This window comes from Malania oleifera, chromosome 9 (genome assembly GCF_029873635.1).
Source record: "Malania oleifera isolate guangnan ecotype guangnan chromosome 9, ASM2987363v1, whole genome shotgun sequence".
Classification (NCBI taxonomy): Eukaryota; Viridiplantae; Streptophyta; class Magnoliopsida; order Santalales; family Ximeniaceae; genus Malania; species Malania oleifera.
In genome coordinates this window covers 91,210,356-91,221,866 of record NC_080425.1, presented here as the reverse complement: position 1 = coordinate 91,221,866, position 11,511 = coordinate 91,210,356, and the positions used below count along the sequence as shown (strand labels likewise).

The window sequence follows — 11,511 nt, the reverse complement described above, 5'->3', positions numbered from 1 at the left end:
TTATTAAAATTTTCAATTCACCCCCCTCTTGGGAATACATCAATTCTAACAGATTCTCACTGAGCTCAGTCACAATCAGTGACTAAGCATTCCTCTCCACCCATCATAAAATTCAATGTCGATATAATATATAGCTGTCAATATGCTATTATATTATCATTTAATAAAATTATTAAGTGGCTAATGAAGGTTAATGGTAGCTTAAAGTGATTAACGATGTTTTATTAATAATTAATAATTAAATTGAACGACAAACAATTAATTGTATGATTTGTAAATAAATTTATACTTCAATTATGGTAAATTGTTGAACAATATTGAATACCAATTAAGTACCACATCGACATCCCAACTAGTACCCAATAGTATTCATTGCCCATATAATATATAGCTGTCAATATGCTATTATATTATCATTTAATAAAATTATTAAGTGGCTAATGAAGGTTCCACAGTTACCTGCTTTAATATATGTTGCTTTTCATATTACAATGACAAAGTGTGACATAGGATTTTTTTTTTTACCGGCCATGGCCACAAGCTGCCGGTAATTGCAGCGCCGGCAGGCGGCAGGAAAACTGATAATGTTTCATTTTTTCTTCTTCTTGTTCTGTTTTTTTTTTTTTTTTAAAGTTAAAATGAGACTTCCATTAGCCAATTAAATAGAAGACCACTGGAAACCATAATATAACATTCTAGTAATTTCAATTAAAAATTATTTTGCATTAAGATTGATGCTTAAATTTTAATGATGAATATTTTAAACCTCCATGCAATTAGTATGAAAGGAAAAAATGTTGTGTAGTAGCCTTCAAATTTTAAATTTTATTTAGCAATTCAATTAATCATTGGATATTTGTTTAAAAATCATCAAAATAGTTTGATTTTAGTTTGTATTTGATAGCGCACTGAAACATTCGGTTAATCCAACCATGCGCACCTAACTCTACTACAAATAGTTCTATAAGTTGGTCGATCTCAATGATTTAATAATTTTTTTAAAAATTATCAAAATCTAATGTCTGTTAGACTTTTAATTGTATACTTTGCTACCCATTTTAACTTCATTAGCATTTTAAAAGATGTTTAGTTGTGAATTTATTTTTAATTTTTTAAAGAATTATTTAAAAAGAATACCAGCGTACTTTTAAGCTTCCAAAATTTATACTAAAAGTTAAAAAATAAAGTGTTTGTTAATTACTTAAAAATTATCAGTTAAAAATAAATTAGCTGATATAAAAAATATAATGATTTAGTAAAAAAAAATTAATATTATTAAAATCTAATGCAAGACATTTAATTGTGTACACTGCTACCTATTTTAAATTTTGCTAAAAACATTTAGGGTATGTTTAATTGTGAAAACTAATTTTTATTTTTTAATTATGAAAAATATTTTTTATGAAAACTTATTACTAATTATGATTGCAATATTATTAATAACCATCTTAAATTAGTGGTTGTAATATCAATCATACTACAACATTAAACCCTAATCATTTCCCCAATTGCACAACAATTTTTTCACATCGTTTCTCACAATGGAATGCCATTTGTCCGAATCACAAGATCATATGTGGTACATTAATTCAATTCATTTTTTTTCTCTTTTCCTTCTTGTTTTGACCAGGCAGCTGCAAGCGCAGAGTGAAGGCCTGCAATGCCAGGAGAACTTTCTTCAACTTCTCCTCAACCTCTGGATCGATCAAGTTCCCGTCGTCGTCGAATTTCCGGGGAGGTTCGTGTGCTTTCAAGAAGAACTCGGGCTTGTTGATGAAATGGAGATCGAGAAAAACCCCGATTTGGCGAATATGGTACTGGGATCGACATCCGCCTGAGCCTCCCGCAGCGCTCACAATGGCAGCAGCCTTGTCTGCAAACACATTGGGAGGTCTGGATGCCCAATCCATTGCATTCTTCAATGGAGCTAGCATATACAGTTACACAATGAAGAAAAGAGATGAATGATTCATTAACAATGACAAGGCTAATTTCAGAGTGAAATCTAGTTTGAAGGCTTACCTTCTCTATTAGTTTAAGCTAGTTTTTCACTAGCATTGCATAGTTAAGTAAGTTAACCATGTGATTCACAATTATATCATGTTATGGAAATCGAGTATAGGATGTACAGTGGAATATGTAAATTGCAGCAAACAATGAAACACTAAGACACAATGCATGCACAACCAGTATATATGAAAGCAAATAAGGAAACAATACCAGAATATACGTGGTTCAGCAAAACCTACATCCACAGAAGCAATCGGCACAAGAATTTCACTAAGAAATTGAAAGTACACAATACACTTCTTACAATGATCTCTATCTTATCAAAATATGCCCAGAAGGACCTATTTAACAATCCCTCGGATGTTTCCCTCCAAATACCCAATTGTCCCAACGTTCCAATTCAAAATTTAAATTCTTCCTCGTAGCCTAGAACACTCGTCAACGAGAGATAAAAGGCCACTCGTCGACTAGTAAGTTCACTCGTCAACAAGTCTTCGAGTTTCTGATTTCCTGCTCTCGGTATATCAGAACTTCTACAATTCTTGGGCTCTCGATATCTACTAGTCGACAAGTCCCAGCTGATGAGCACAATGAGATATTGCTTTTCTTCTTCCTTTGTTTTTAGCCCAACAAGTATAAGAGTCACACACACAAATACAACAATCTCCACCTTGGCAATTATACGCCCCTTAGGAGAACCTCAAAAACATATCTGATTGTTCCACCTTAATCTTAGAACGTCCGATTGGGTTTGTCTCCCTTTTATCACTTGGAGACATGAAGTAAATTCAAACAATGTTTGATCTTTTCACTAATGACCAATTTTGTCAAATTATCAGCTACGTTTTCAGATATATGAATTTTCTCTAATATAAGTTCATCTGAAATAATCAAAAAAGGTACACGTGAAATAATATAATTTAGTAAAAAAATGTTTAGTTTTGGCTTTTAAAATTTTTCAATAGTAGCTTAAAAAAATTTTAAAAATAAAATAAAACATTGACTCTCCAAAGGGGTCCAAGTTTGATGCCATTAATTCATTCTTCCGAGTAATTTGCTTATGCTTATTTTTCTAAGTATCACTATGTATTTGCATTATAGATTTGACTTTTTCGAAGTTTGAGTTACTTAGGGATGGACCAGTTTCACTATAAAAAATTATATGAAGCGTGAAGCCATAACTACTTCAAGACTACCACCTGCCCACCTCCTCCCTATTGGATTATTTCCTTTCATGTGGAGGAAAGCCCAGGTGGATTTTATTAAAAGCCGAAAGTTCAACCCTTTTAGTGTGAAAACCTAAGGAAAGTTATAAAAAGAGATGGGAGAAGGGAGGAGCCGTCACTTCTCAAAAGAAAGAGAGAAAAACGTGATTTTTCTCATGCTGCCCAGATTTCATCAAGACTCCGATCCCGTTTCGTCTGTGATCCGATCGAGCTGAAATTTGGAGGAGAGGTTCACGACTCAAGGAGTTACAATTTGAACGGTGGAGAACGGATTTTGAGCTCAGGAGTTGGGATTTTTGCTGTTGAACAGTAATCGCGAATTTAGTATATTCTCTCCAATCCTATTTGTATTTGCCAAGATTGATGATATCTTAATGAGATATATTTGTAACCTCTAATTGCGATTAGAGAAGACTTTGTATACCCATTATTTGATTAATAGTGGAGATTTCAACTAGATTAGGTTCCATGGTTTTTCTTCCTCACACTGGGGAAGTTTTCCACGTAAAAAAATGATTGTATTCTTGTGGTTTGGTGTGATTGATTATTTTTCTTATTATTTTTAGCACGTATAAAAGTAGAGATACACTATATTTGCTTACATATAAGGAAAAGAATTATTCCACTATGATTGTTTGTTGATATCTCTCCTAACAAAGTGGTATCAAAGACCGGTTGACAAATTGTCAGGTTGGCAGTTTGAGTTATGGAAGCAAATACGAGTAGAATGATTAATTTCAATGGTTCAAATTATCACATATGGAAAGGAAAAATGGAGGATCTTCTTTATGTGAAAGATTATTACCTACTGGTGTTTAGTGCTGAAAAACTAGAAAAAAAGTCTGATGTGGAATGGACTTTGTTACATCGAAAGGTGTGTAGGTACATCAGGCAATGGGTAGATGGCTTGAACAATTATATGCTAGAAAAACTGAAAATAATAAGTTATTTCTGATTAAACAAATGATGGCTTTGAGGTACCAGAACGGGACTCCTTTATCTGATCACTTGAATGCATTCCAAAGAATTATTAATCAGTTGGCTCGAATGAGTATTAAGTTTGATGATGAGATACAAGGGTTACAGTTGCTTGGTTCATTATCGGACTCATGGGAGATGCTCAGAACTTCATTGTCTAACTCCACTCCAGAAGGTGTAATCATAATGGATATGGCCAAGAGTTGTTTGCTAAATGAAGAGATGAGAAGAAAAACACAAGGATCCTCTTCACAGTTAGAGATCTTGGTTACAGAATAGAGGGGGAGAAGTAAGAGCAGAGGTCCGAAGAACAAGGATAACAGCAAAAGCAAGTCCAACAAGTTTGCAAATGTCGAGTGTCATCATTGTGGGAAAAAGGGATACATCAAGAAATATTACAGGCAATTGAAGAAAGAAAACAAGAATAAGAAAGAGAAGGGAACGAAGAATGGAGATGACAAAGATGGTGATGATAGAGTTGCTATTACCACTCCTGCATAATTCCTCATTGTTTATGATGATGAGATGATAAATGTTGCATATCATGAGACTAGTTGGGTGATTGACAGTGGTACCTCCATTCATGCTACATCTCGGAAGGATCTCTTTACATCCTATAGATCTGGTGACTTTGGAACAGTAAAGATGGGCAATGATGGCTTGGTTAAAGTCATTGGAATTGAGGATGTGTATCTGAAGACAAATAATGGCACGAGTTTAGTTCTTAGAGATGTGAAGCATATTCCTGACATTTGTTTGAATTTGATTTCTACAGGTAAACTTGATGACAAAGGGTATTGCAACACTTTTAGTGATGGCCAATGGAAGCTCACCAGGGATGCTATGGTTGTGGCTCGAGGCATGAAGCACTTTGCATTGTACATTCTGCAAGCAAAGATCTCTAATGACATTGTTAATGCGATGGAAGATAATGCTACAGCAGAGTTGTGGCAGAAGAGACTGGCTCACATGAGTGAGAAAGGATTAGCTCTACTAGGAAAGAAAAGTCTACTATGTGGACTGAAAAGTACACTTCTGAAAATGTGTTCTCATTGTTTGTCAGGGAAGCAGAGTAGAGTTTCCTTCAAGAATTTCCCTCATTCAATAAAATCAGAGATACTGGATTTGGTACATTCGGATGTGTGTGGCCCTATGAAGACGAGAACATTTGGTGGCTCCAGATACTTTGTGACCTTCATAGATGATCATTCAAGGAAGTTGTGGGTATATATCTTGAAGTCAAAAGACCAAGTGTTGGCTGAGTTCAAGAAATTTCAAGCCCTAGTTGAGACACAGACTGAGAAGAAACTGAGGTGCATCCGAACTGATAACGGTGGAGAGTATTCTGGTCCGTTTGATGAGTATTGCAGACAGCAGGGTATTCGGCATCAAAAGACTCCTCCGAAAACTCCTCAATTGAATGGCATAACAGAAAGGACGAACAGAACATTGATTAAGAGAGTGAGATGTTTGCTTTCACAAGCCCGATTGCCAAAATCCTTTTAGGGGGAGGCGTTGAGCACTGTTGCTCATGTGTTGAATCTTACACCCTATGTTCCTCTACAGTTTGATGTACCAGACCGAGTTTGGACAGGTAAGGATGTTTCCTATAATCACCTGCATGTTTTTGGGTGCAAAGCATTTGTGCATATTCCAAGAAATAAAAGGTCCAAACTTGATGAGAAACGCGACAGTGTATATTCCTTGGTTACAGTCAAGATGAGTTTGGATACAAGTTTTATAATCCAGTTGAGAAGAAAATTGTGAGAAGCAGAGATGTCATGTTTGTAGAAGATCAGACGATTCAGGATATTGAGGAGGCAGAGAAATCTATGTCTCAGCAGGGTGACAGTTTGACTGATGTGGATCTAGTTCCTTTGAAGAATTTTCTATCTCAGGTTGAGAATGATATTCAGGATGACCACCAGGGTAGAGGTGATGTGGATGTTCCCTTACAGGTTCCGGGAGATGTTGAGACTAATGAGCAGTTGACGGTACCAGAGATTCCATCCAAGAGGTTAGCTAGAGACCGACATCCTTCCACTCGGTATTCAGGAGAACAATATATGTTATTGACTGACGGAGGAGAGCCCCAGTATTTTGCAAAAACCATGGAAGATGAACACAAGATAGAGTGGGTTGAGGCCATGCAAGATGAGATGCAGTCATTGCATGATAACCACACCTTTGAGTTAGTGAAGCTACCTAAAGGAAAAAAGAGCTTTGGAGAACAAGTGGATTTACAAGAAGAAGCCAAATGAGTTCTCTTCATGGCCACAGTACAAAGCTAGATTAGTAGTAAAAGGGTTCTCTCCAATTGTAAAGATGTCATCGATCCGAACAGTACTCGACTTAACAGCTAGTCTTAATTTGGAAGTTGAGCAGATGGATGTGAAAACTGTCTTCCTTCACGGTGATTTAGAGGAAGAGATTTATATGAAGCAGCAAGAGGATTTCAAAGTGAAAGGGAAAGAGGATTATGTGTGCAAGCTGAAGAAAAATCTATATGGTTTGAAACAAGCACTGAGACAGTGATATAAGAAGTTTAAATCTGTTATAGGGGAGCAAAGCTACAAGAAGACAATTTCAGATCACTATGTATTTGTTTAGAAATTCTTTGATGGTGATTTTATTTTTTTACTGCTTTGTATGGATGACATGTTGCTTGTTGGCAGGAATGCTTCAAGGATTGACCAGTTGAAGAAGCAATTGAGTAAGCCATTTTCTATGAAGGATTTGAGGCCAGCAAAGAAAATTCTTGGCATAAGAATCAGTCGTGACAGAAGTGCCAAGAAGTTATATTTGTCACAGGAGGAGTACATTGAGAAAGTGCTTTAAAGGTTCAATATGGACAAAGTTAAAGTGGTTAGCTCTCTTCTTGCTACCCACTTTAGACTAAGTACAGAGGAATGTCCTTCCACAGATAAGAAAAATGAAGACATGGAAAGAGTTCCTTACGCCTCAGCAGTAGAAAGTTTGATGTATGCAATGGTTTGCACAAGACCAAATATAGCCTATGCAGTTGGTGTAGTTAGCCGATTCTTGTCAAATCCGAGAAGAGAGCACTGAAATGCAATGAAGTGGATCATGAGGTATCTTCAAGGCACTTCCAATTTAAGACTTGGTTTGGGAAACGGATAACCATTGTTAGTTGGCTACACAAGTGCAAATATGGTTGGGGATGTGGATACTCGTAAGTCTACTTCGGGCTGTTTGATAACTTTTGTAGGTGGGACTATAGCTTGGCAATTGAGACTTCAGAAGCGCATTGCTCTTTCGACGACAGAGGCAGAGTTTATTGCAGCAACGGAAGCAACTAAAGAGTTGCTATGGGCAAAAAAGTTCTTGAGAGAACCTACTTTCGAGAAGCAAAGGTATGTGCTGTTTTGTGATAGTTAGAGTGTTATTCATCTTACTAAGAATTCCATTTTCCATGCAAGATCGAAGCACATGGACATACAATACCATTGGATCAAAGATGCGTTAAACAATACGTTATTAGAATTTGATAAGGTTCATACTGATGATAATGATTCTGATATGTTGACAAAGATACTACCAAGGGAGAAGCTTGAAGTTTGTTGTTCGATTGTCAGGATGGCGATTCCCTCCACATAGTCGGAAAAGGGGAGATTTGTTGGATTATTTCCTTCCATGTGAAGGAAAGCCCAAGTGAACGTTATTAAAAGCCCAAAGCCTAGCTCTTATAATGTGAAAACCTAAAGGAAGTTATAAAAAGAGAGGGGAGAAGGGAGGAGTCATCACTTCTCAAAAAAAAGAAAAAAAAAAACGTGATTTTTCTCATGCTGTCCAGATTTCATCAAGATTCTGATCTCGTTTCGTCTGTGATCCGATTGAGCTGAAATTTAGAGAAAAGGTTCACGACTCAAGGAGCTACAATATGAACGGTGGAGATCGGATTTTGAGCTTGGAAGTTGGGATTTTTGCCCATAAACAGTAATCGTAAATTTGGTATATTCTCTTCAATCCTATTTATGTTTGTCAAGATTGATGATATCTTGATAAGATATATTTGTAGCCTCTAATTGCGCTCTAATTGCGATTAAAGAAAACTTTGTGTACTCATTATTTGATTGATAATGAAAATTTCAACTAGACTAGGTCCCATGATTTTTCTTCCTCACACTGTGGAAGTTTTTTATGTAAAAAATTGATTGTGTTCTTGTGGCTTATATAATTGATTATTTTTCTTATTATTTTCAACACGTATAAAAGTAGAGATATACTATATTTACTTGCATTTAGGGAAAAGAATTATTCCGCTACGATTGTTTGTTAATATCTCTCCCAATACTCCCAAAAATAAAATTAAAAAAATTGAAATTAAACGCAAAATATTAACAACTTATTAAATTAATACTTGTACAATAAAGGCAAACTAAAAACTTCATTCAACAAATGTTTGTTGTTGTCCTTAAATTAAATAATAATTAAAATAATAAACGTAAAAGAATATAACTTTAAAATATAATACTAAAAAAATATTAGAATAGTTTTTAAAATCAAATTTCAAAACTCACTTTTTAATGCTTCAACAATAAAAAATTAATAATGCAAATTAATAAACAAGATGCCACTCTGCTTTTTTGGAAACATGAATTTTAAATCTTAAATAAAAATTTGAGTTAATTTAGATAAATTTTAATACAATTTTATATTATATTTTATCAAAATCTAAAACCCCTCCAAGTAAAAGCGCGATGAGCCCAAACAATGAAATTTCACACCCTCAACTACTAATAACTGAATCATTCGTCATATCTTTCCTGAGAGTTGTGATGCAATTGGCATTATATATTTGATTTTTCAAAATTAATATAATTAAAATTATATATTTGATTTTTTAGAAATTTGAGTTATTAAATCTGAGAGCATTGAAACCCTTTTTTACCCTTGTAGTGTCTAATATTCCAGACAAAGTTACATAATAACTCTAATAAAAACGAGGACCTTTCTGTCTAAATCTTATTCTTCCCTCTCCATACTCCCCCATTTAATTGGACGATGCCAACTCCAACCTTGGAAAATAGAAGATTATGAAGCAAAATATGTATGTGTATATATATATATATATATATATATATATATATATTGAGAACACATGGTCCTATTTTAAGGGATTATTTGGATCTATTTATAGAAAAGTACTATATAATATATATTTTTTTTTTCAAAAAATACTTTCTAAAAAATAGATTGCTTGTAAAAGTTTTTTTTTTTTTTTTTAAATAAGCGCTTATTTAAATATTAACCAAGTTGATAAAAGTAGTTATAAAAAATTCTTTAAAACATTCCAAACAAAAAAGTGAGATGCCAAATTAGAGGCCAACATTTAGCATCTATTGCAGTCAAAATTAATGAATCTTTGAAGATATGATTAATCTCTATAATATAATACCAAATGGATCACATGATGATCAACTGCGGCCTAAGAGTTGTGCATTTTTCCAACCACACAACAAAAGTAGAGTACAAAAATTGCATTTGGATACTTCCAGCTACATGAATTCAAATCTGTCACCTCCATAAAATCACACTTACCTATTCTCTAAACTCTCCCACTTGCACTCAAAACACAAAAGGCAAAACAAGAAAAGGGAACAAACAGACAAACACAAAGACCATTATTGGTCATCGATTATTGATGTTTTTAATTTTCAAATTCACGCAAAAATTTCTTCCTTCCCTTCCTTTTCTTCTTCTCCTATTTTTCTTTTTTATTTTTATTTTTTTCCCTTACCATTTTGTAAACATGTTTTTACAAATATTAATGGAGAAAATCAGTCCTTTATGGTCCCATATCAAGAAAGAATGTTCATTAATTAATGCTGTCGAAGCCCTAATTTCCGCAATTGAAATGGAAATAGCACTGGAGAAGGAGAGAGAGAGAGGGGGGGGGGGGGAGGGAGTGGACGGTGGTACGTACCAGTGACGGAGTAATTGTACTCGGGAGAAGCGATGAGGATGCTATCGGCTTCGAGAATCTTCTGGCGAAAAGCCTCGACGACCGGCGGGAACTTGCCGTGGATCTCCAGATCGGTGTTGAGCATCGGCAGCGGCGCTACGTCTATGTACTCGATCTCCATGCCCGGGATCGATTCCTTGCACAGCTTCATCGCTAAAAGTAACATGCAAATTTTAAATACAAACACGAATCCGATTCCCCCATTGTGCAAACTACTCAATGTTTCGATTATTAAAATCAATCGCGCAGATCGACAGCGAACGGAACAGGAAAGATGAAGAATCAAATAAGTTAACTAGGAAGGAATTAAGCAAATTAGCCAATGAGAAAAGCGAGCAGGGAGTGTGCGTCGGAAGAAGTACCAGCACGGATGAGACCTCGATTGAAGGAAGCTTTGCGAAGAGAACCGCAGAGAGCAGCTACCCTTATCGCTGGTTTCACTACTTCTACTGTCTCCATCTCTCTCTCTCTCTCTCTCTCCTCTGTCTGAACGAAATGAAAGAAATGAAGAGGAGCGAGTAAAGTGAAAGAAATGATAAAACTAAATTTATAGAACTAAAATTCACCTTCCAATTTAATTATTTAATCCCATCTAAAGCTTCTCGTATTTAAATATTTTCCACATCTTCTAAAATTTGACCCTAAGATTTTCAAATATGATATTCCAACCAATAAATTTTGGAAAACTACAAAAAATTTCTTGAAGCTTAAAAATTTATTCACAAAAAAAATTTTCTGCTAGTTGATAATTAATCAACCGTTAATTATATGTGAACATATGAAGGTTATCCTTAATAAAATAATATTTTTTTCTTTTTATCAATAAGATAATTTACAAAAATGATATTAATTTTATAAATAAAGTTGAAAAAATTATTCAATTAAGTAGAATGAGTTTTCAAAATAAATTTGTAAGAAATTTTGAACACCTATTGCTCGGTTTGATCAGTCTAACTGACCAGTTGACATAGGCTTTAAAACGTAATTAAATTACTAAATTAATATTTTAAAATATATGAAAAATAAATAAATAATACTAATAATTCAAAAAAATACTTAGATAATTATATTGATACAAAATATTAAATTACTGAATATATATATATATATATTTAAAAATAAAGTATAGGCAAAAAAAAGGTTCAAATCGGCTAATTGGTTGAATTACGGCTCTCTTTGTAGGTCAGGTTGAATGGTGCATTTAATAATATAATAACTTAGATCAAGTAAGAAAAAATAGTGATTGACTCGATGAAAGATCAATCAATTAATATAAATCTGAGTTTTTTTCATTCATTTATCAATCATATT

At 34.2% G+C, this 11,511-nt stretch overlaps 1 protein-coding gene across 1 annotated transcript; it reads right to left on the bottom strand.

Annotated features, from left to right (window-relative positions):
• Nucleotides 1-1,475: 1,475 nt before the first annotated feature.
• On the bottom strand, nucleotides 1,476-10,780 carry LOC131164024 (NADPH:quinone oxidoreductase-like). The gene is made up of 3 exons (XM_058120930.1): nucleotides 10,563-10,780; nucleotides 10,162-10,353; nucleotides 1,476-1,927 (listed from the first exon to the last, which is right to left on the bottom strand). The coding sequence occupies exons 1-3, from the start codon at nucleotides 10,657-10,659 to the stop codon at nucleotides 1,590-1,592; spliced, it is 627 nt and encodes a 208-aa protein (XP_057976913.1). The 5' UTR covers nucleotides 10,660-10,780; the 3' UTR covers nucleotides 1,476-1,589.
• Nucleotides 10,781-11,511: the final 731 nt, after the last annotated feature.